Source organism: Tripterygium wilfordii, chromosome 18, assembly GCF_013401445.1.
Source record: "Tripterygium wilfordii isolate XIE 37 chromosome 18, ASM1340144v1, whole genome shotgun sequence".
NCBI classification, from domain to species: Eukaryota; Viridiplantae; Streptophyta; class Magnoliopsida; order Celastrales; family Celastraceae; genus Tripterygium; species Tripterygium wilfordii.
Window position 1 is genome coordinate 11,232,045 of NC_052249.1, and position 24,713 is coordinate 11,256,757.

At 38.5% G+C, this 24,713-nt stretch overlaps 4 protein-coding genes across 12 annotated transcripts; 2 read left to right on the plus strand and 2 right to left on the minus strand.

The window, feature by feature from the left end:
- Window positions 1–698: 698 nt before the first annotated feature.
- Window positions 699–6,302, plus strand: LOC119984127 (U3 small nucleolar ribonucleoprotein protein MPP10-like). Its single transcript, XM_038827938.1, has 14 exons — window positions 699–1,376; window positions 1,612–1,664; window positions 2,211–2,328; window positions 2,460–2,549; window positions 2,666–2,776; window positions 2,913–3,050; window positions 4,295–4,363; window positions 4,456–4,497; window positions 4,695–4,763; window positions 4,980–5,051; window positions 5,135–5,188; window positions 5,269–5,410; window positions 5,644–5,703; window positions 5,789–6,302. The coding sequence occupies exons 1-14, from the start codon at window positions 717–719 to the stop codon at window positions 5,803–5,805; spliced, it is 1,695 nt and encodes a 564-aa protein (XP_038683866.1). The 5' UTR covers window positions 699–716; the 3' UTR covers window positions 5,806–6,302.
- A 429-nt stretch (window positions 6,303–6,731) lies between these two features.
- On the plus strand, window positions 6,732–11,985 carry LOC119984128 (anthranilate phosphoribosyltransferase, chloroplastic). Its single transcript, XM_038827939.1, has 10 exons — window positions 6,732–7,012; window positions 8,353–8,633; window positions 8,750–8,893; window positions 8,990–9,151; window positions 9,250–9,333; window positions 10,271–10,459; window positions 11,085–11,175; window positions 11,284–11,343; window positions 11,549–11,667; window positions 11,749–11,985. The coding sequence occupies exons 2-10, from the start codon at window positions 8,406–8,408 to the stop codon at window positions 11,899–11,901; spliced, it is 1,230 nt and encodes a 409-aa protein (XP_038683867.1). The 5' UTR covers window positions 6,732–7,012; window positions 8,353–8,405; the 3' UTR covers window positions 11,902–11,985.
- Window positions 11,986–12,309: 324 nt separating this feature from the next.
- Window positions 12,310–15,657, minus strand: LOC119984129 (glutaredoxin-like). The gene is made up of 4 exons (XM_038827940.1): window positions 15,333–15,657; window positions 13,948–14,036; window positions 12,721–12,819; window positions 12,310–12,610 (listed from the first exon to the last, which is right to left on the minus strand). The coding sequence occupies exons 1-4, from the start codon at window positions 15,434–15,436 to the stop codon at window positions 12,531–12,533; spliced, it is 372 nt and encodes a 123-aa protein (XP_038683868.1). The 5' UTR covers window positions 15,437–15,657; the 3' UTR covers window positions 12,310–12,530.
- Window positions 15,658–15,913: 256 nt separating this feature from the next.
- On the minus strand, window positions 15,914–24,021 carry LOC119984243 (diphthine methyltransferase homolog). Of its 9 annotated transcripts, none has more exons than XM_038828103.1 (4): window positions 19,764–20,021; window positions 18,315–18,410; window positions 17,339–17,644; window positions 15,914–16,888 (listed from the first exon to the last, which is right to left on the minus strand). In XM_038828103.1, exons 3-4 carry the CDS (start codon window positions 17,640–17,642, stop codon window positions 16,161–16,163), a joined length of 1,032 nt encoding a protein of 343 aa, XP_038684031.1. In that variant the 5' UTR covers window positions 17,643–17,644; window positions 18,315–18,410; window positions 19,764–20,021; the 3' UTR covers window positions 15,914–16,160. The 9 variants fall into 9 exon arrangements, 8 of the variants coding, with proteins under 8 accessions (XP_038684031.1, XP_038684029.1, XP_038684032.1 ...); XR_005464842.1 differs by lacking the exons at window positions 15,914–16,888; window positions 17,339–17,644; window positions 18,315–18,410; window positions 19,764–20,021 and adding exons at window positions 20,875–21,225; window positions 21,858–22,672; window positions 23,114–23,419; window positions 23,797–24,021; XM_038828101.1 differs by lacking the exons at window positions 18,315–18,410; window positions 19,764–20,021 and adding an exon at window positions 23,797–23,995.
- Between the last annotated feature and the right edge of the window lie 692 nt (window positions 24,022–24,713).

Here is a 24,713-nt window from a genome sequence, read left to right on the forward strand (position 1 = left end):
AAATATTGTATCAACTAGCAATCCAGTTCCAAACTCAGGTTCCTCCACATATTTCCAAAACCTCCACTCTCCCGCATCACAAGCTCCCAGCCCTGCATGCCCCAAGACCTACCAAAACCATTGATCCTCATATCCCCTATCAATAGTTCGAAATACCAAAATTAACTCAAGTACACTTTCCCAACACGCAATTAAAAATCATAAATACCCAATTCATAGCCAATTCAAAGTCGAACTTCTTCAAATTGATCTTCGGTGGGCACAACTCCACGGCTTCGAAGAAGATCCCGGTCTCAGATTCTCCTAGAGTTCAATTGCGTGATTGCGTCGACGGCAAGTCCCAGAGATCGGAATCCACATATGAGTTGTACTTTTCCTCTCCAAATTTGGCGGGAGGGGTTTGCTCCGTGACGAGAAATTCTGAGTCGTTTTGGGGGTTCTTGAGAATCACCACGAGATTGTGCCCGGCCCTTTTTTTTAGTTCGTGAAAATTTATCGCTGTAAATACTTTAGACGGCGTCAAATCATCGTTGTAACCCAAAATTGTAATTTCCTATAAAACAATACATACAATCAAAACTCAACTTACTAATACAATCACCTGTGAAAAGTCCATCGTAGCCATCGAAGACACATGGCACTCATTGTAATGGGGTGGACGCTGTCCACTCTTTTTGATGGGGTGGACCTTAGTAAATTCCCTGGTAGTTCGAGCAATGGCGATTTCGAGCGAACAAGGCGTTGAAGCCCTAAACCGTTTGAGATCAACCGAGCCCCCCTTATGGCTTGCTCCGTCAACCTCACTCGCTGAAGCAGCACGGGCGGCCTCACAGCATCTCTTCTATGTCCTCAGACCCCACGCCCCGAAGTCTCCGTTCGATGAGCTCCTGATCAATGGTTTCGATGCCGAGCAGATTTGGCAGCAGATCGACCTCCAGTCCCAGCCTCTTCTTTCCGGGCTTCGACGTGACATCAGGAAGTATGAGAAGAACCCGGAGGAAATTGCGAAGATTGGGAAGGTTGTTGATGATGAGGATGGCATGGATGTGGAAGATTCTTATGATGACTATGAGGAGGACGAGGTTGGGGAAGGAGAGGATAACGAAGGAGGTGAGGAAACAGAGAGTGAAGAGGGTGGAAGTGATGAGGGAGAACAGGAGAATGGGAAAGGAGGAGTGATAGAGGACGGATTCTTGAAGATAAAGGAATTGGAGGAGTTTATGGTGGAGGATGAAGCTAGGGAGTACGGTTTAGAAACAGAAAAGAAGAAGAAGAACAAAAAGAAGAAGAGCGTTCACGATAGTGATGAAGAAGAAGAGGAGGACAAAGGAGAAAAACAAAAGAGAAAAGATGATGCCGAAGAAGAAGATGATGAGGTTAGGTGGTCTTGGTTCCTCCTCTAAGATAATCATTGTGGATTGTGGAATTGGCTGTTTCATATTACTAAATTGCTGCTTTATCCATTGGAGGGAAGCTTGGTTGCATTGTGCATTACATACATTGATACATATATATCAAGAGTCACTAGTCTTGTTAGTGCACTTATTGAAAGCCATCATTATACTTTTCTTTCTTGTAAACCTTTTCTCAGTTGAGATTTTGCGTTTGCAGATTGACTTTTTTGGTTATGGGGGTGATGAAGATGATGGCTTGGACAACGCCAGGTATTACTATTATCTTTGTTAGCTTCTGTAATGTGTCATGATCTTTCATTACCGCTTTGAGCAATGTTTGTAAAATTTTGGAGAAAGCTAGGTGGTAATTGTAACAACAGTACTATATTACTTATTTTGATCGAATTTAGTCCGAAAGTCCTTTCAAAACCAATTTTTTGGTGCATATGTATGACTACGAGATGTGCTGATTTGTGATTATGGTTGCTGCCAAAAGTAGGTCACAATGGCGGTACCTCCACCACGAGACTGGATATAAATCCACAGCATCCTGTGTGAAATTCCTATAGCTATTATTTTCCAATGTAGATACCATGTTCTTTCAAATTGTTCTTTTAGCTAGATGCTAATCCATTCCATGTGGGGACCATCAGCGATATTGTCTCTTTCACCTACATTCATCCGTGTGACAATCCATTTGCAATCATCACCATATTGTTACTGCAATTTTTTTTTAAGTGGTTACCATCAGTTTGTGGTTTGTCTCATGTTTCCCTTCCAAGAAGTTAACTTCACTTGTGCATATTTGGTATCCAGATATGAAGATTTCTTTGGGTCAAAAAAGAATAAGGTTTCGAAACAAAAATCTAAACCAATTGAGGTCTCAGGAGAAGACGAAGACGAAGACTCAGATGATGGACAAGATGAAGATGAGGTAGTGGAAAACTACGGATTCTTTTGTCTACTTATCAAGCAAATTCTTGTCTTCTGTTTTGCAGGTTTGATTTCAGTTTTTAATGAGCATCGGAGTTTATTGACTCTGTTATGTCTATTTTGATTATGCAGAGAAACGATAATCTTTCTACACATGATGGCTCAAAAGAACTCTCAGACTCAGATGATGGACAGGATAAGGATGCGGTTGTAGAGAACAAGGCATTCTTTTGTCTACTTATCAAGCCAAATTTTGTCTTCTGTTTTAAAGTGGTTTGATTTCAGCTTCAATGAGCATAAGAGTGTATTGACTCTGATATTTCAATTTAATTGTGCAGAGAAACAATAATCTTTCTACACATGAAAAACAACTTAAGAAGCTTCGATCAGAAATCGAGAAGAATGAGAAAGCAAATTTGGAGCCAAAAACTTGGACCATGCAAGGAGAGGTAAAATTGTTGTTTTAACACTTAAATGGAAAAACATTTGGTTGAGTGGAATCTGAAGAGTCGATGTATACAAATCAAACTGATTTATTGCTTACAGTTGCTGATTTGACTTTATATACTCTGACTATTGTAACAGGTAACTGCTGCAAAAAGGCCTAAGAATAGTGCACTAGAAGTTGATTTAGACTTCGAGCATAATTTAAGGCCTGCTCCTGTAATCACAGAGGAGGTTACAGCATCACTTGAGGAGATTATTCAGAAAAGGATTCTTGAGGTACACTCATCTTCGTATGACTTGCAACTTAGCATCTGGTCTTTTTTTTCTTTTTTCTTTTCTATAACTTTGAATGTTTGTTACTGTCACATTGAATGATGGTTGAGGTTTAGAATGATTGTATATATACTTCATTGAATGCATTTGACTTGAAAATGCATTGACGAAATGGTGTTCTTATTTAATTCAGTAAAATTCTCGTGGAAGAATCTGATGGAACCAGCTATTATGGCCATTCAAACTAGTTATTGATGATCTGATATGCTCCATTATGATCTTCCATATCCTAGATATATGTTTTTCTTTCGGAGGAAAGCAACAAATCCCAGCTGACACCTCTAAGTACCTGTGGTGGAAAACCTTATAGCTTTTAAATGAACACCCTTGTGTCATACTAGTAGCATCATATTGTACTCTAGTTTATCCATGAATCTCTTTGTTGGTATCTGTTATGTCCTTGGCATAATGCTCAGGCCAGGGAAACAGTCTCCATAATGGGTTATTCTGTTGTGCTTTTAACTCTCGGGATCCTGTGGCAGGACCTTCGTGCATCGTGTAGCCCCCTTTGTGTATTTACCATATTTGGAAATGGGACTATGCATTGTTTTGCTTCTTGGTTCATGTAATTTTGCATGCACTGTGGTCAATGCATAATCTAACTTGTTAATATAAAATTGTATAATCAGTAGCAAGACAACTCTAGTTTAATAAAATATTGTTATCTGGAAATGGAATGAGAGTCGGTGCAATGCCATTTTCACTGTTGATAGTCATCTCAAACATGCTGAGATGACAAATTTGGGTGGAATATGCTGTTGGATATCACTAGTATCTGTCTAACTTCTATTCAGACGATTGTGGGATCTAGTCCCACCAGACATGTTCCAATGAATTATCAATAAAGAAATCACAGCTTTGCATATGCCTCTCTAATACATTGGCATGCATCATATACATGAATGCTGTTTGGTTGATGAAATAATTGTGTAACGACACAGCCAATGTGCGGGTGCTGGACATGCTGGAGTTTAGGTGGTTGCTACGTGGGATTTAAAGAGTACTTTGAATCTGCTTTTGACACTTCAGAAAGGGAAAAAAAAAATGTAGTTGTTCAATTAGGAGAATTTTTATTTGCTGATACTGTTTGACTTCTGATCTGTGTGGTGTTGATAGGTTGGTAGTTATTTTATTCTCGCTTTGTGCTTCAGTAACATCTAAGCAAAAGTGTGCCGTGATGTTTCTAGGAACGGTTTGATGATGTTCAAAAGGTACCTAGCTTCCTCGTTAAAGCACCAAGAGAACTCAAGGAGTTGGTAAGTATTATTTTCCTTCGAAAGAACTATTAGATTTTGAGTGAACTCCTATAAAATACTTTAACTTTACAATGCATTTTGTTTTGTTGCAGGATGAGAATAAGAGTAAGAGGGGTCTTGCTGAAGTTTATGAGGTTCGTGCATCAATGGCCATCAATTGTTATTGATATATTATGTGCACCTTCTTCCTATGTCTCTGTGTTTAAAAAAAATAAAATTGAAATTGCAGGTTGGATCATTATTTGTTGGCATCGATACTGAATGTGGTTACAATGTTTTGATTTAGATAACGCAATGAGATTAAAATTATCTATTCCTGTATTATTTTCAGGAGGAATTTGTCCAGAAGACAGATCCTGCTTCTGCTCCACTGTCTTTCTCAGATGAACAGAAGAACGAGGTGCCACCTTTTTTTTCCATCTTCTTTTTGCTTTCTTTCATAAGTATATTTTTATTATCAATTTCCTATATTTTCTTGTTAGTGGATATTTTCACTGATCACTTACGGACACTGTTTTTTTTAAGTATCCCAGATTCCTTTTCCCTGCTCGCTTCCTTTCATATCTTATATTTGGACGTCTCTAACTGTTTATCTTGTGGTTGTCATTTTATTTAGGCAAGAACGCTGTTCAAGAAAATATGCTTAAAGCTGGATGCTCTTTCTCATTTCCACTTTGCTCCAAAGCCTGTATGCTCTGACCTTAATTATTATATTTGTGGGAAATATGTTTTTCATTCCGTGGGTCTGAATTTATGCTGTGATGTGAATAGGTTATAGAAGATATGTCTATACAAGCAAATGTCCCTGCTCTTGCTATGGAAGAGGTAAAAATATGCTTCAAGTGAAAATTTTGGTTTGCTTGCGAGCAATTTAATGACCTGTATGCTATGTCCTCTTTGCACAGATTGCACCTATGGCAATATCAGATGCTGCCATGCTGGCTCCAGAGGAAGTGTTTGGTGGTAAAGGTGACATCAAAGAAGAAGCAGAACTGACGCAAGCCGAGAGAAAAAGAAGAAGAGCAAACAAGAAAAGAAAATTCAAGTGTAAGTTCACATAAGATTTTTTTTTTTCTTTCACTGTGTTTTGCATAATGTCACCATGTTTATCCGTCATGAATTGATGATATAAAGAAACTCCGTCGTGAAACTAAAATCGAGGGCAACAGTCACCGCGCTCATTTAATGCCTGTCCTTTTTGTTCAATTCATAAAAGATGTGCATAAACTTTCTACATTTATCTTCATATCAATTATTAATTTCAAGCAACATGGTCACAGCTGAAGCAGCAAAAAGGCCAGCCAAGAAGACACGAGAGAGCACTTTACAAAATCACAATGGTGATGACCATCGTACTTTGTCCTGATTAGGTTGTACTGTTAGAATTGACAACCATTCTCTAATAAAAACCTCTCCAAATTGCAGGCAAGGAGGAACAATGAAAATTTTCAATCAACATCCACATTCAGGGAGAGATCCATTGAAACGGAAGGGAAGATAAAACTCTTGGGAGATGGGGATTGAGGAGGCTGGGGTGGTAGAAGATGACCCTTGAGAAGGCCAACTATGCATTCATGTATTTCCAGGTTTTGATGATTATACATCAAAGAGCACCATAGTAGAACGAGGTGAAAGGGTGGGAACTCGCTTAATATTGAAGCTTTTTGCAGGATGGTGGTTTTTTTCTAGGCCAATTGATTGCTGTTGTGTGTGTGTGACCTTACTTGAGCAGCGGCCTGATCACCTTTTACTTGGGTTCTTTATCGACGCTGGTCGGGTTTGCTCCATGGCTTTGTACGTTGAATGTCTAGGAATTTTGTCTTCTCAGTCGAGATCTATTTTGTTCTGAAACCATGCATTCAAGCTTCTGCAGTACTCTATCATTACATAATTTATTTCATACTAATTGATAATGGAACGAAAGTGAACTAGGGATGGATATTTTGACTCCTTGATTGGGCAAAGTTTTCAGTGGGAACAACGTCAATGACAGGCAGAATAGCATCGTTTAGTGAAGAAAATGGTGTGATTTTAGAATCCATTTTATTATATTCAATTCAATTCTCCTGGGAGCAGTCCCCTCTGGTTCAAGGATTCCCTAGAAAACCACTCGGCCACCTAGCCAGTAGCCATGCCGAAATGTGTTGGGCTGGGCTGTGAAGAGCCCGTTCTGGAATCTGTGAGCCATAGAAGAGGAGGCTCAGTTCATGGGTCAGGGCCCACCGGAGTGTTGTCATGTGGCTTAGCAGTCCCGGGTTGTCGATCCAACCCATAACTCTGTTAAAGATTACCAGGTAATCGGGTAATCGGGTTCAGGGCAATCGGGCCCGGGTAACCCGGAAATCATTCACTAAATCGAAAAATTTTCCCCAGTAAAGTCTATGGAGGATCTCAACCAGAGGTCTAAGTGACGCAGGGCGCGTAGGAGGACGAAAAAGACATCCATCGGCACGACGTGGTTCGAATTCGGCACCGATTTCTTCTTGCAACCGTCCACGCCGCCATCATCGTCTCCGTTGACCGCTCCCGCATATGTCTATCTTCATCCCATCCTTTTGACTCCATCTATCACTACTAGCCGATGAAAACTGACCGGGCAACATCGTGAGTGACTCCTCTATTGCAAGGCCATCTCTTCAGATCGCTTGTGTATGTAAATCACATCCTCCTCTTCTCCTCCTCCTTTTGATTGATGTATTTTAGCTTTTTTGGCAAAATCATTGAATCTTGAAACTGTTAGATCAAGGAAAGATGCAATCAGAGGGATGAGCAGTAGTGAATGTAGTGATGGTGGCTAGGTCTTCCAAACTAGGACTGTCAAAAAACCAAAAAATGATGTCCGTACATAATTTTAGTATCCATAATTGTCCGTGATATGAGAAGAAGTGTAGGGATAATTTAATACAAAATGGTCTTCCACACTTCTCCATATGCCACCTAAATTATGGACGTGTAGTGTTTTCGGTCAAAAAAAATCCGAGAAAACCAAACCAACCGTCTGAAAGCGACCATTTGATCGGTTTAATTATTTTTCTTTTTCAAAAACAGATCAATTGGTTTTTTTCAAATAAAAAACCGAAATAATTGGTCGGTTTTGAATATTTTTATAGAAATGATAGACCGTCATAATAAATATTATAATATATATTTATATATATTATATAGTATATAATGATTAGTCATTAGTTTTTAATTTATATATATTTATATACAATATATAGTATATAATTATTAGTCATTGGTATTTACTTTACTACTTATGACTTAATAGACCCAAACTTTGAGATTTATATTAATATATTTAGATAATAAATATATATTAATATTTATATATATATAATTACATATATATAACTCTGTAATTTGGACAATTAATTATTTGATATTAATGCGGGAATGAGATATTGAATAGAATGTTGCGATTTCAATAGTTTGATTCTGGCATTGATTGCGGATTTTTTATGAATCTACTTATTCTAAATTTCTTTCTAAATTGAGTTATTAACCAAAAAACCGACCAAAGTGGAATGATCGGTTATAACCTCACTGTTACAAAAACTGATCGGTTATTGGTTTTCACTAATGAAAAAACCAAACTTTCTTTCCGGGGATGAATATATCAAATAACCGACCATATCGACCGATTGACACCCCTATTTCAAACGAATTATTAAATTCTTTTTTTAATTTTATTATTTTAACCCGATAACCCGGGAACACAAAGAAATGTACCAGAGGTCCGGTCCGATAAAATGATTTCGGGCCGAGTCTTGCCCGGACCAATAAATATGGTTTACAATTTACAAACAAATTGGAGTCCTAATTGTGAGACTTGTGAGAGATTTGACGATTAATTTCAAATCAATTTACCAGATATCCACTGACTTAGAGATTTATTAATGGTTAACACCAACCCCACCTAACAAATTTACCTCTTCAAATTTAAGGCATTTCTGCCGAATTCTCACTCTCCTTTGTCCTCTCTTCAGAGTTCAGACCTTCGGTGATTCTCCTGCGTGAACTCGTGTGTTTTAGTGCAACAATGGCGGTAGCTTGCCCTGCGCTTCAACGCCCACTGTCAATGTGTGCCATTAGTGATCGGACTTCGTTCAAGGTTCTGGGAATGCCAAAAATCTCTTCTTTTGCAAACCCAGTTTACTCCACGAGACTGACATGCAGAAGCAGGGCAGGGGAAAACGCTTCTCTTGTACCTGCAGTTAGTATGGCCGGTGTTGACAACTCCACTAGGGAAGTTATGCCTTTTAATGAGGTAGCTGATTGAATCCTTCATTCACCTTCTTCTTCCTCTTATGATTTTGTTTCTACGTTATATTGTTTTATGATTAGCCTTATCATTATTATTTTTTTGGTTTTTGATTGTGGTAGCTGATTGAGTCCTTGATCAATCGGGTGGATTTATCAGAATCTGAAGCTAAAGCGGCCCTGGAGTACTTACTGAACGATGCTGATGAGGCTCTGATAAGTGCGTTCCTTGTGCTTCTAAGAGCCAAAGGAGAGACATATGAAGAGGTGATTTTTCTTAATTGACATTTTGAGAGTTCGTTTTTTTCTTTGTACTTATAACGGTAGAACTTCTCAAATGACATAACTATTGGAATGCAATAGGTTGTGGGCCTTGCAAGGGCGATGCTCAACCATGCAACCAAGGTGGAAGCGGTGGTTGATGCGGTTGACATTGTAGGAACAGGTGGAGATGGGGCAAATACAGTGAACATCTCCACAGGGTCATCCATACTTGCTGCAGCTTGTGGTGCTCCAGTTGCCAAGGTAGCTATTCTGTTTTTGTTGCTATAAGGTTTTTTATTGCGTGTTGTAACTGGGTATAAGAAGCTTACTGTAATGAGTGTTTGACTGTTACATTGCAGCAAGGCAACCGCTCAAGTTCATCAGCATGTGGAAGTGCTGATGTGCTAGAAGCTTTGGGAGTAGCTATTGATTTGGACCCCGTGGTAGGTGCATCATTATTATTAGCCCAGTTCACATAAATTCATATTGAGAAGTCGTGAATGCAATTGTGGCTTCAGTTTAGTCTTTTCTTCAAGTAATATATGTGTGAAAGTAAGTTCCATAGACCTAACAGCATCAGGTTGTTCAGACAGTCTTGAGTAGATATCAACTTCTAAAAAGTTGGCAGTTAATTTGGTGCAATTTTCGATCATAATCAGCTAAATCTATCTTTTCTTTTGGACATTCATCTTGCTGAATGATATAACATTTTTAATATCCTTATCAATGAATAGCCGAAACATCACTTGGGCCAGTTACACTAAAGTCCTTCTGTTGATCAATGCCATTAGCACTATCCTTATGCAGTCTGCATTCATAATTTTTGACTCTATAATGAGGAAATAGACATTTGTATGCCCACTGTGATCCACTACAATATATTAGGTGAAGGCTTCTGCTGTCTTCAAAACCCAGTTCAGTATAAAACAATCCCTTCTGCCTTTTCTCAACATTCTATGCAATTGCTATATTAACAATCTCCACCACTTGACAGCACAACTATGGAACAAGCTATTTTCCTTTTCTCTGTTTTTTGATTCAGAAATGTTAGACCGTGTTTTTTTTCAAGTGAGATAGGAATGGTATTCTAACCCAACACTTAATGCATTAGGCATGTTTAGGAAAGTTATAGCTTGTGCCTAGTCATATGCAATCTCCTATGGCATTGTCAATGTACTACCCTTGCGGCTTTGGCTCATCATCTGGACTACCTTTCTGGGCTGTGTTATAAGAGAGAGTTGAATGATTAATCAAACTGTTGATCTGTTACTCTGCTAACCTTAACTTATATGCATGTGTAATGCTTTACTCCTCTCAACTTGTAATGTATGAAAAAGCATTCGATGTATATGTGAATATTTTGTGTTTCCTGGAAATCAGGGGGTGAGAAGGTGTCTAGATGAAGTTGGAATTGGTTTTATGATGGCGCCAAAGTACCACCCGGCAATGAAGATTGTTAGATCTGTCAGGAAAAAGCTCAAAGTAAAAACAGTATTCAATATTTTGGGGCCCATGTTGAATCCTGCACGGGTGCCTTATGCGGTTGTAGGCGTGTATACAGAAGACTTGGTAAGTGCCTGTAAATGTTGCAATTCACTTGACATTCTCAGAAAATGTCATTCATCCTGTGATTCTATAATCCAAACTCAAAACTGAAGTTCTGCTGCGTTTATGTGTTTTTTCGCATTTACCATACCTGGTAATTTTGCTAAAAGTATTATCTAGTAACTTCTTTTATCAACTTGGAATCTGTTTATACAGAAAACCTATCTGTGGCTCGGAATTCTGCCCAGATTCTTGTTGCAAGCCAAACAAAACTTTTGAGTGTTAAAATGCTTCCAAAATAACGTTTTGTAAGCTACCATTCTTCGGAGTTCTTTTGCTATTTCAAGAGACAGATTTCTCTTTTTTCTCTCTGATATACGATTGTAAACGTTGTTCTAAAATTGATTGAGAAGTACCTCTAAATGCTCAGTTTTTTTGGTCAACAAAGATCACTGAACTTGCACTAGAATTTTGCATAAACATGCACGGCTTCAAGGATGTCTCTCTTGTCTTTCAAATGTCAACACAAGAACCACGTTGTAAGGGGAGCAAAGATCTTTATATTTTCTGTGATTTTGGTGTGATTTGGGAATCTGTCCCCATCAGGTTGTTTCTAAGAGGATAATTATTTAATGTTATTGTTGGATAGGTTTTGAAAATGGCCAAAGCACTACAACAATTTGGCATGAAAAGAGCACTAGTCGTTCACTCTGAAGGCTTAGATGAAATGAGTCCACTTGGTATATTTTCCTTTCTCCTTTCCGTTCTTCATTAACGATATGATTACTTGGAATATCTACTTCTGGTCTTTAGATCTTCTTACTTACCTCGTAACAATCTGTGGACAGGACCTGGGCTGATCCTTGACGTTACTCCTGAAAAGATTGAGAGATTCTCATTTGATCCACGTAAGATCTTGTCATTAGTTTTTGATTTCTTAATTCTTTTCCTTAATGGTGAAGAAGTAAATAAAGATTATGCAGCTATGCATTGGATATAATAGGGTTGAAGATCGTGGAATCGCGATGCTTAGTTTATCATGTTATCAACGTAGAGTTTTGAATGTATAAATCCTTGTATATGCCATTAAAGACGTGAATCTGTATTGTGCAGTGGAATTAGGCATTCCTCGCTGCACTCTAGATAACTTGCGAGGAGGCGGCCCAGACTACAATGCAGAAGTACTAAAACGGGTACTAGCTGGGGAGAAAGGGTCGATAGCTGATGCCTTGGTATGTTCTCTTATCTCCATGTGCGCTTGTGTATGTATGTATACATCTATCGCCAAATCCTAATGTCGCAACATTATGCAGATACTAAATGCAGCAGCAGCTCTTTTGGTCAGCAACCGTGTGAACAGTTTGGCCGAAGGAGTGATATTGGCTCGCGAGACATTATCATCAGGAAAAGCACTCGAGAAACTTGATTCGTGGATAAAAATCTCTAATGAATGTGGTCAGAATTGAATTTTGCTGTGAATCATGCCATGATTGAATAGCAAGTGTAGTTTTCATCTCCTATTCTTGATGAGCAAAGCATGAAAAAATGGTAGAAAATCCCCGAGGCTATGCTCGAAAAGTGAGCATCATCAAAGTCATTTCATCGTAGAAATAACTTGCGTAGTAGCAAACAATAAGCATCTGTACTGATACATTTTCCTAAACTTCGAACTTGAAATTTTAGTTCTATACTCGACCTCTTTTATTCAACCTTTCGAGCATTTCAAGAACTCTGGGAAGTTTCCTAAGACGACGAGTATGTTTATGGTTTATCTGCCATTCATTCGTAAAACCAACTTATAACAAAACCACATTGGAGAGCACCTATATATACAAATTATGCAATCATGCATCTCTCACAACTGAACTCGCGGCTAACAAAAGTAATGCAAACTTATATTAAGCATAACGACCCGACGAAATGTGACATTAACATAGAACAAAGCCCAGAACATAGCATGTAAAAGACTCTACATCACCTTATCATTTCATCACACCGTCTTTATTGGCTACATTTCACTTATATTTTTTGTATACTAGAGGACTTTGTTTCCCTGACAGCAATTTCTTCATTAAACAAGATTTTTTTTTCACATCTAAGCAGAATTAATAGTGACTGCACCTGCATTTGTAAGAAGAGTTACAAGCTCACCACGATGGTGCTTCTCCATAACAGCTGCCACAAATAAAAGAAAACGGACAATTCAGAAGCAAGCCAAAAGTTAACCATGGTGTATAAAATAGAAGAATTCATAGAAATAGCTGCTAAGTTGTCGTCAGCCTTACAGTCACAACCACCAATATGTTTCCCCCCAATGAACACATTGGGCACAGTCCCCTGTCCTGTCCATGCAGCTAGAGCTGATTGAAGTTCATCTCCATCCCCTTCAAAACATAGATAATGGTAGCTTAAATTTAAGCTTCATGCAAAAGAGTTTACTATACCAGTCAGGAAAATGCAAGCACTTGCTGGGGGCATATTGACTGTTACAGTAACTTTCACACATGCAGGAGATAATAACTCTAAAGGATGGGATATCGATTCCTGGTCTAGCATCGGTATTTATCCTCAGCTGATGAATGGTCTCCCTCCCATACCTCACAATCTAGGAAGCACTAGTACGTGCTTTACCCTTAAGCACTCGCACTGAGTGCGTTTTGAGTGCGGGTCCACCACGGGTGCGGCTGAGTTCGTGCTGGGTGCGACAACAGCCGCACCCAATTTTTTTTATTACAAATTTTTATTTGGGATACGGATTTCATTATTCTGAGTACGCTTACCAAGAGAAAATAAAGGGTCCTTTGTCTTGGAACTTGGTCCTTTCACCTTCTTTGTATTCGAACTTGGACCTTTTTAATTATACACGTTATCACCAAGTGTTTTTGCTATTGTGAGAAACTGAAATCATGTGGGCCATTCAATGAATGACAATATACGTAACCACTAAGTGACACATGTTTTCCACTTTCAGTTTTGACAATAAAAGTAATATTAAAAAATCATTGTAAGACGTGTATTTTAGTTTGAAAGACCAAATGAAAATTAAATAAATTGATATTATTGTTCAATTTATGTATATATTTTATATAAATATATATAAAATAATTTTTATATAAGCCGTATCCAGCCACACTCATATCCTAGATTTTGCAAGAAATGACGAATCCTCGTATCCCGTATCTCCGCACCCGTATCGGTACTTCCTAGCTCACAATGCTAACAACAAAGCCAAATATGTTTGCACTAATATTATGACTTCAAGTGGGGGATAACTATCACATGAACTGATTAATTTAAATGTACAATTGCCATATGTAATGCAACTGATATAGTTCAAGAGATTCCATTCTATATAAATCAGGCTCAACAGCAGTTACCGACAATAGCTTATCAAAGACTCAAAACGACAGCCTGAATCTTTAGGACCAAAAGACCAGGCAAAACAACAGCCTGCTCTAGTTCATAACAAAATTAATTAAGGAGAGATCAATCAGGGAGTACTTAATACTTACTTTCTTCATCCAGTTCAATAACCATGAAACTAGCTCCTAGCTGTTTGAACAAATCCTTTACTCTCCTGCAATAACCACAGTAGGTTTTACTGCAATATTGAAATGAGAAATTAATTTTATGGTAAACATTAAAAGAATACGATCATGAGTACCAAATTAGAATCCAAAGCTAGTAAACCCGCATCATAGACGATAAAATCGTACAATTAGGTCCAAGTAGAAATGTCGGCATATGGCCGAGGAGCTATACTCTTGTTGACAAATGACAAATTACTAATTAGAAAGAATAAATATCCAAGGAATATGCTCTTACATTCATTCTCTCTAATAAAATTAGAACCACCAGTCAGTTTGTTTTGTACGGGAGGCTAAGTGGTTGAGAGGTTAAGTTATGAAAGCAATAGGAACTTATCATATGATCATATTCTTTCTAAATGAATGCCATTTTACAGTCTGTCAAGTGCCATAAGAAACTTCAAATTCATATGAAATATGAGAAGGTAAGGTAATCTATCCAAGAGAGAAGAACTCTAAAACCAACTGAAATATTAGTAAACGAAAGCCCTAGGATAAAGAAAATGCTACAATGCTACTGGGGAGTAGATAAGTACTAACTTAGAGAAAATAGTTGAGGGTTTTGCCACTTTCAACTCCCTCCTCAAAGTGTATCACAAACATACACTCTCACTCTTATGAGTATTGCATCACTTCACCACTACGATAAACCTACAGACCTACTTACACTCCAATTCTCAAGCTTTCAAACATTCAATCCACTGCCCATTTAAAGTGGACTTCGTCACTTCAGGTAGGTGCTGTTGACTGTTGAGGTCTAGACTCTAGATGGAGGTAGAGCCAACAATCTGCCTCAAGAATGGTATCATGCAAGAAGTGCCCCTATGTTGACGAGAAAGGAGGGAACAGGGACGACCACTCTCTCATCACCCCAACAAATGCCCCAGCGAAAATCTTCCTAGGGTCTGGAGATTGGAGGGAATGGAAGGTAGTGGGTAATTCTCCAAATTCCAATCAACTTAACCTTCCCATAACAATGAAATTCCCAGTCACTTAACAATATACCCTTCACGCCACATTGATAAGTCCTTGGTTACTCACATGATCAAAAAATTGGAGATTCAACAACTAGGTCACCAAACTTATTAGTGTAAATCACTTTGATCAAACAATAAAACCATTATCTGGGAACATAAATGGGTTGCTCGCAGAAATCAGTAACATATACCTCAAATTCCTTGAAGAAGCATAACAGTTAATACGTATATAAACCTAAACCACCTATGCTAGTTAAACAAAACTCAGAAAATTAAAGTTGTATGAATCGTAAGCCAGACTAAATATTCACTGAAGCAAAAATATGACAAGACCTGAAAACGACGACAGGTGTGGAAGAGACGATGCTCTTGACCTTGTTAAGCGCCATTTCTAGTTCTTCTTTGCTGTACTTTTTTGTGCTAAACACCGAACCCATTGATCCTCAACCGCTCTTTAATTTACGTGTTTTGAGTGCAGAAACCCGCCGATGAAAGGCAGAGACACAGGTGTCATAAGTCTGATACGCTGGCAGCTGATTTCCCTTCACAGCTGGCCAATGCGCATGGCGGCGTAGGCGAGAACAAGAGGTCGATAACTCAAGACCGTTTGGCTTTGCGCGCAGAGAGAAATCAATGTAGTCGAAGCGGACAAAAAGAACCGGTTCTTCTCGTTGGCGTTTTTCTTAAAAACAATTCGCTGGGCTTATTTTCTTAGGCCTTCGGCATGGCCCATGGGCCTGTTGATTATCAAAGTCCACCTGTATACGTAAGCTTTTTCTTTTTGCAGGGCTAATGATCTTTGGGCTAACTAATGGCCCATGGGCCTGTTAATTATTAAAAGTACGCTTTAAAAAAACTCGAATTTTTTGAGGACGGAAAGATAACGCAGGTGGCATTCACCGATTTACATACGCTGAGCCGAGTAAAATTTATATCATAAGACATGAACACACAACCTCCCGCTTGTACTAAGAGTCAACGTGATCAATAACATAGCCGGAAAGACCGGGACTAGAAAATGTTACAATTGCAATTAACTTGGGAGCGAGAAAAAGGTGTAATAGATAAACAATACCTGATAAGGTATGAAAAAGCACCCAAAAGGAACATCATACCATCTTTGCAAATCAACCTAGGCAACCTTTCCATAAGTGCACAAAGTCATTTGCCATCATCAACATATTTTGGCATCCATATGCGAACAAGACGGTCATAAAATGAGCAAGTAGCCACCACACTCCTCTTCCTTTTGCTGTCTTGAAGGGATCCCCGCCTCTGCCAATCAGCTCCATACGCCAGCGAGCTGTGTTTATTTTTACTGTAAGTTTCAACCACTTCAGCTTTCTCACCATTAGCCTTGACAACGGCAAACCCATTATGCATACAAGCTGCCAAAACCAGGTCTGGCACAACAGGGTGGTACTTGATTCGCCAAACTCCGCCCCCTAAACTTATTGAAGCCTCATTTATTGGTTTTGAGATGGACCTCACATCCCAAACCCTGAGATTCTCATCGTAACTGCCAGTAAGTACAGTATTTGAATCACTAGGGCTCTTTGCAATGCAACAAACACCCATGTGATGGACCCTGGAGTTCTGGAATGCCAACTTGGATGGACTGTCACGTATGTCCCAACAACTGAATTTGCAATCATCTGAGCCAGTATATACCAAATGTGGATTGTGGATATCGAAGGAAGTTGCCCAAACCTCAAAATCATGTGCCTTCCATTCTTGAAGCTTTTTGAGTTGGGAATCCGCAAGCAAAACTAGCGAGACAGAACCATCTGAAAGCCCCACTGAGATGGATGTGGCTGAGGGGTTCCAGTCCAGGCAAAGGCACATGGAGGAACTGAGATTTTCACCACTTATTTCTCTTATAGTGCACCCTGCATCGGGGATTAAAAGAACAGTAAACTAGAAGCAGTGTATTTCCTTCAAAGACATTGGCCAAAACATCCCAGAAATATCATTATAAGCTAAACATTTTGCAATGATGCAATAGCTACGAAGTCTAGAGCTCTGCTAACATGAGCCAATTATTTTCTAAAATGAGAAACCAAACGTATTTTTGGGGTTGTTACGCAGGACAAGTGTTTGAGAATCTATAGAAGTTGGGATTTCTGGCTACCAACTTGTTTAGTACTACAATTTTTCATTCACGAATCAAGAAAGTTATTTTCCCTCTGATTGTGACCTAAGATGTCTGACTTCCTTGAAGTTAGTCTAGCTAACCAATTGTCCATGACAGAAGTATGCAAGTGACACTTCTTGTGCAGATTACAGGACAAAAAAGAAAACAACACATATTATAGAAATTGATCAAAGTAAGAACTTACCATCAAAGCTATGAATCCTCAAGCAACCATCAGCATCAGCCTGAGCAAGCAGAGGATGGGAATGATCTCCTCCAACGGGACTCCACTTAATATCAAAGACACCCGCAGTGTCAACTCGATGAAACAAATCGAGGCGGCCAGCATCGGCATCAACATTGAACAGCGAAATGCTCCCTGACCGACTGGGCTGATCCCCTTCTTTAAGCGTGTATGTGGCAGCTGCCAGGACATGGTGATATGAGTCATGCGGACAAAATTCTACTGCATCTGCATTGCCGTCTAGATAGCAGTACCCCACATCCATATCTACAAAAGGTGACTATTACTAGTAAATTGAGAGCTGTGACAGCCATAGTTGGGCATTGCATCAAACAGATTGTGGACACAAACTGAAGCGCAAACACCATACACAAGTAGTTATGTTTAGGGTTTTGTTTGCCTGAATGCATATGCACATTTTTTCAGAATGGGTAATCAACAAAATGCCCACAGAAATTCTAACAATTACGAGTTGAACTAGATGTTAAAGATATCACAGGAGGATAACAAAATTTTAAACTTTTGAAAGCCGGGTGAAGATGGTGTTACCATTAAAGTAGGTTGAACCTCGTTTAGAGCGGGCGCGATTCCTGGGTTGATCATAACCACTTGATCATTTTTTGGCTTTTTTTTTTCTCTCCGATCTTTTACTTGAAATATACAAAAAGCTCTTCTAACTTATCAGACGAGGATAAGTAAAAGTGACTTTTAATAAGCTAACATACCAATAAAATGTTTTCCTTCTCTTTTGGGCATTTCATCGAACAGGTTCTGGACACACATTGAAGCACATAACAACGCACGCAAACAGTTCCAGTTGGGGTTCTGTTTGGCGAGTGCATACACAGAAAATCTAACAATATGCGTAGAATGATATACTAACACTTGAGGAATAGGGGGAAAAAAGGTTTTGAAAGCGCGACAAGGATAATGTTACCGTTAGAGTACGTTGATCGTCGTTTCGAGCGGGAGCGATTCACGGACGTCGTTTTATTGCAGCCGCGCAAGGTTGATCCTTTCTTTCTCTTCGATTCTGTTGATGCAAGATACAACATTAGAAGGTCTTCGAGATAATCATCGTCGGATGACCTCAAAATTTTGAATAAATTCATTTTTCTTTTTTTTAGAAAGAATAAATTCATTGAATCAATAGAACAACGTAAATGGGAAGAAGCTGTGCCCTAACAAAGCCAAGGGCTTATCAGTTTTCTAAGTGGGCTGGGCCATAAAATATGCCAAACCATGCCACTCTTAACATCACACTGTGCGGGTGGTAGTGGACCATATCTCCAGCAGCTCCCCTAAGCAAATTCTCTACAAAAATTTGAAATTCAGAAGGCCTAAGGCCCAATCAAAGCCGAGGAATGTCAGTTCAGTCGACACCTGCGTATCACGTGATTCAACTCTTATAAATACAGGAGACCCCAGCTGTTATGATCCAAATAGAATACGTGACCGGCACATGAGCTTAATGGGTTCGGAGGCACAGTAAGATCACACAAGCCTCGGAATAAATAAAGAAGATATGCAAAATGGACAAAAATGTTCAGAGTATTAGAAAAGTTTGAATACAATCAGGGCACTTAAATTTACAGAGCAAAATATCATATTTGTAGTTAGCAGAGTTTCTAAGATCATATATTTAAACAAAATAGAAATATACAAAATATTATAAAAACTTCCCACACAACGGTGTTAGGCTCGTTTACCAGAAACGATAAAATTCTAAGAAACTGAAGACGATCTGTAATTTGTCGAATCTACTCGATCTAAAACAAAAATGTCAACAATGAAGCGTGAGTCATAAGACTCGGTGAATGAATAGTAACTTAAACGATACAAAGGGGATAAGTCAAGCAACCAAGAGTAAAAAACCGAATAAACATATCTAAAGGGAATACTATCATATAGAATCAAAATATCACAACACCTACAGTGCCCATATCAGACAGCACATGCGGTGCCAATATCAATACTTGGTGCACCAAGACTAAGTAACGTATGCTGTCGCTAACAAACAGCATCCTGACATATAGTAACTCCCGAGAAAATGGATAGTCATCAAGTAATCAAATAGAATCAGAATAACATAAAGTTCTAGAATCAAAATAACACATAATTAGGAATCAGATTATCACAATATTCAGAATCAGATTCAGGAATCAGTGTAACTTATAGGAATGTCATATCAAAAGGTGGTGAGTAACTCAGTACTTGCCCCAAAGATAAATAGCTCAAGGTTCACACAAATAATTCGATAAACAGTAACCGAATTGAAATATACGTAAATTAGCAAATAGAATCTGAAGAATGGGCCAAAGAGTAAGTGTGTGTGGCTTCCGGTGTTCGTTTTGACCATAAAATGGTTGGGAAACGTCGTACTCACCACGCTGAGTCCAACAGTAACTTCGATGGCCGGAGATGTCGTCGGAATCAACCGAATCAGGCCTTTCTTCCTAGCGATGGTGCGAGTTTCGAGCACGATTCTAGTTGCCACGGTCAACGATTCGAAGTGGGGTTGGTCGGGAATTATTCCTGCAAGTCGTCCGGTTCTTTTGGGACCATTGGTGGCCGGACAAGTTCGTTCCCGTCATTGACCGTGCATGTGAGAAAAGACTGCGTGAGGGAGAAGGTTCGGGAGAGATGTTGTAAATCAGATTAAAATACTTTCTTTTTTGAATTTAGCAATTTGTCATGGTATGACCATTTTGTCCCCACCATTCCAATTAATTACCATTTTTACGACATCTTATTTACCAAAGTACCGCTCAAAATTGCTTTCAGGAAATGCCCATGTTGAGATTATCCACAGCAAAAACTCTTAACAAAAATTTCAAATGTCCAGTTTTTATATATTTTTTACAAATTTACAGTTTCTTTAGCAGTACATTCACGAATCAGACACTCTAAACCATACTTTAAATCATTTAAATATTCATATTACATATTTTTTTATTAATTTAAAGTTAATACGTTTTAAATATTAATGGATTAATCTAAATCATTTTAATATTTATCTTTAAGAAATGGACTAATCTACATATATAATTAAATATTATATGCATTAATGGATTATTATCTAAATCAATACATTAATATTAAGTGCCATTACATAATTAATGTAAAAATATAAAATTAGTGGATTAATCTGGGCCATTCATCAATTGAATCAATGGCCTATTATTTAATAGGTCTTCATCAACGTGTGTTGCTATTCAACGTGGCCTTCATCAACAAAGCCTACAATGTGATGGTCTTCATCAACGTGGCTTCAATCGGATGGTCCTTATCAATGTGGGTTGTTGTTCTCCTATTTTTTAATCAAAAAAATAGGAAGCGTTTGCTACAGTGAGCCCAAACATGTGGGGTTCACTGTAGCTAGAATGGTTTTTACAGTTGAATACCCAGTGACTGCTGTGAACCCAATTTTCACTAAAAGACAAAAATGAAACTCTACATTTAGAGTCCAGTTTCATTTACCAGTGTCTGATGCGGATAGCCTGACAAATCATAAATGATGCTTCATATGTTCAAGAATTGTATACGTCATCAATCCGATCCTTTGTGAGAACTACCCGTAATAACGAACTTGCAAAATGAATCTGTTTATCATAAAGAGATTCGTTGTTCCTAACCCTGCTTCAACATTAATTGGTCGTGTATCAGCAGAGTATATCTATATGGGTTCCTGATGCATTGCCATTAGAAATCAAGATATTGGGGTTTGGCTTGTCAATCGATTCATAACCTTTCGAACGCAATTCATATCCCTTCGAACCCCCTTTACTTGTAGGAGTACGTATTGGATCTGTCGCTTATGTTATGGCCGAAGTCCTACTCATGGCGACCTGGTTGAATCAGGAGTTGTACTGTCAGATAGAGAGCTGAAAGATGATATGCCCCCCAATCTATGCAAGTAATATGATAGGAGAGAAGAAACTACTTTTGTATAGAATAATACCACATGGATGTGTTCAAAGATACATCTTGTGCTGCATCTACTACCTACAACTACTAAATATCTTAAAAATTGTAAAAAGAGAGAGTTGTTTTGTCTCAAAATGTGAAACAGCTTTTAGAACCATAAATAAGTGATTCTTAATGCAACTCCTGAAATAGTTCATTGTCCTAAAAATGGTGAAATCTCACTTGGATGCAAAAATGGCTTCCAAATCTTTGTCTAAAACCATATGTTTTCAGTAATCTCAAAATTTTGAATGTGAAGAAGGTTAATTGTAACCAACAGTTATTTCAACAACAATAATTGAATGAAAACGTGCTTGCATCTAGGTATACAAAATCATAACCTCCTTAGCTAGAAAAGCTAGCACGGTGTAATATGAGGCCCCTCTTGTGTTTAAGCAGGGCTGTCTGACCTCACCTTACATATCAATAACATAGCCGGAAGGACCAGAACTAGGAAATGTCACAAATGCAATTAATTTGTGAGCGTAAAAAGGGTGTAATAGATAAACAATACCTGATATGGTATGAACGAGCACCCAAAAGCAACATCATAGAATCTTTGCAATCAACCTAGGCAACCTTCCATAAGTGCACAAAGTCATTTACCATCATCATCAACATATTTTGGCATCCATATGCGAACAAGACGGTCATAAAATGAGCAAGTAGCTACCACACTCCTCTTCCTTTTGCTGTCTTGAAGAGATTCCCGCCTCTGCCAATCAGCTCCATACGCCAGCGAGCCATGTTTATTTTTACTGTAAGTTTCAACCACTTCAGCTTTCTCACCATTAGCCTTGACAACGGCAAACCCATTATGCATACAAGCTGCCAAAACCAGGTCTCGTACAACAGGGTGGTACTTGATTCGCCAAACTCCGCCCCCTAAACTTATCGAAGCCTCGTTTATTGGTTTTGAGATTGACCTCACATCCCAAACCCTAAGATTCTCATCGTAACTGCCAGTAAGTACGATATTTGGATCACTAGGGCTCTTTGCAATACAACAAACACCCATCTCGTGGACCTTGGAGTTCTGGAACGCCAACTTGGATGGACTGTCACGTGTGTCCCAACAACTGAATTTGCAATCATCTGCGCCAGTATATACCAAATTTGGATGGTGGATATCGAATGAAGTTGCCCAAACCTCAAAATCATGTGCCTTCCATTCTTGAAGCTTTTTGAGTTGGGAATCTGCAAGGGAAACTATCGAGACAGAACCATCTGAATGCCCCACTGAGATGGATGTGGCTGAGGGGTTCCAGTCCAGGCAAAGGCACATGGAGGAACTGATCTTTTCACCACTTATTTCTCTTATAGTGCACCCTGCATTGGGGATTAAAAAAACAGTAAACTAGAAGCAGTGTATTTCCTTCAAAGACACTGTGCAAAACATCCCAAAAATCCCATTATTAGCTAAATATTTTGCAATGCCACAGAGTTTAGAGCTCTGCTAACATAAGCCGATTATTTTCTAAAATAAGAAACCAAGAGTGTTTTTGGGGTTGTTACGCAGGACAAGTGTTCGAGAATCTATAGAAGTTGGGATTTTCTAGTTACTAACTTGTTGGGTACTACAATTTTTCATCCACGAATCAAGAAAGTTATTCTGCCTCTGATTGTGACCTAAGATGTCTGGCTTCCTCGAAGTTAGTCTAGCTAACCAATTGTCCATGACAGAAGAACACAAGTGACACTTCTTGTGCAGATTATAGGACAACAAGAAAACAACGCATATTATAGAAATTGATCATAGCAAGAACTTACCATCAAAGCTATGAATCCTCAAGCAACCATCAGCATCAGCCCGAGCAAGCAGAGGATGGGAATGATATCCTCCAACGGGACTCCACTTAATATCAAAGACACCCGCAGTGTCAACTCGATGAAACAAATCGAAGCGGCCAGCATCAGCATCAACATTGAACAGAGAAATGCTCCCTGACCGACTGGGCTGGTCCCCTTCTTTAAGAGTGTATGCGGCAGCTGCTAGGACATGGTGATACGAGTCATGCGGACAAAATTCTACTGCATCTGCATTGCCGTCTAGATAGCAGTACCCCACATCCATATCTACAAAAGGTGACCAGTAACTAGTAAACTGAGAGCTTGGACAGCTAACTGTCACAGCCATAGTTGGGCATTTCGTCAAACAGGCTATGGACACAAACTGAAGCGCAAACACCATACGCAAATAGTTAAGTTTAGAGTTTTGTTTGCCTGATTAAGACTAGTATAAGTAAAAGAGACTTTTAATAAGCTAAAATACAAATAAAATGCTTTCGCTCTCTTTTGGACATTTCATCGAACGGGTTGTGGACACACATTGAAGCACATAACAACGTACGCAAATGGTTCCAGCTTCTAAAAACTATGCACTGAATGAGATGATAACACTTCAGGGAATAAACGAAGAAGAAGCTTTGAACGCGCGACAATGATAACGTTACCGTTAGAGTAGGTTGATCGTCGTTTCGAGCGGGATCGATTCGTTTTATTGTAACCACGCGAGGTTGATCTTTTCTTTCTCTTCAATTCTGTTGATGCAAGATACAACATTAGAAGCTCTTCGAGATCATCATCCGACGATGACCATAAATCATCGGATGACCATAAAAACTTGAACAAATTCATTGAATCAAATCATCAATAGAACAACGTAAATGCGAAGAAAATGTGCCCTAACAAAGCCAAGGGCTTATCAGTTTTTTAAGTGGGCTGGGCTGGTCCCATGTCCAATGTAACAATTAATCCCTAAAAATTAAATTGTGCCAAATCGAAATATTTATCATCTTTCAAATACCATATATTTTTTTAGCCTGGTCATAAAATGTGCCAAAAGAAAACACTTTTAACCAATGTTATAAAAACAATGCCATGGATCCAGGCGAGAGATTGGATCATTGGTTCAATCAATAGGTCACGGATAGAATTGCAAATTTAATTAAAAATAAATAATAATAATAATAATAATGTTAAAAATAAATACCATAATAATATCATATGAACATTCATAAAAAATCTAAGAAATTAGAAAATCAAGTTCACATCGTATATTTAATACAAAATAATAAATACCCAACACATATAAAAATCAAGTTTCACATCATCATACGTTAACAAATGTAAAACAAATAATTCAAAAGGCATTTCAAAATATTTTAAAAAATCGTTCAATTTTACCAATTATTTATAGGTTCAATTGCTTAAGTGCTGGCATTTTAACTTATCCATCCCTACGTGGTAATCGGTTCATTGAAGATTTTACTGTTTAATCTGCATGCACGATCCAGTTTATATACTCCGCTTTTTACATTAAACTTGGCGGATGGTAGTGGAGCAACTCCCTTAAGCAAATTCTCCAAAT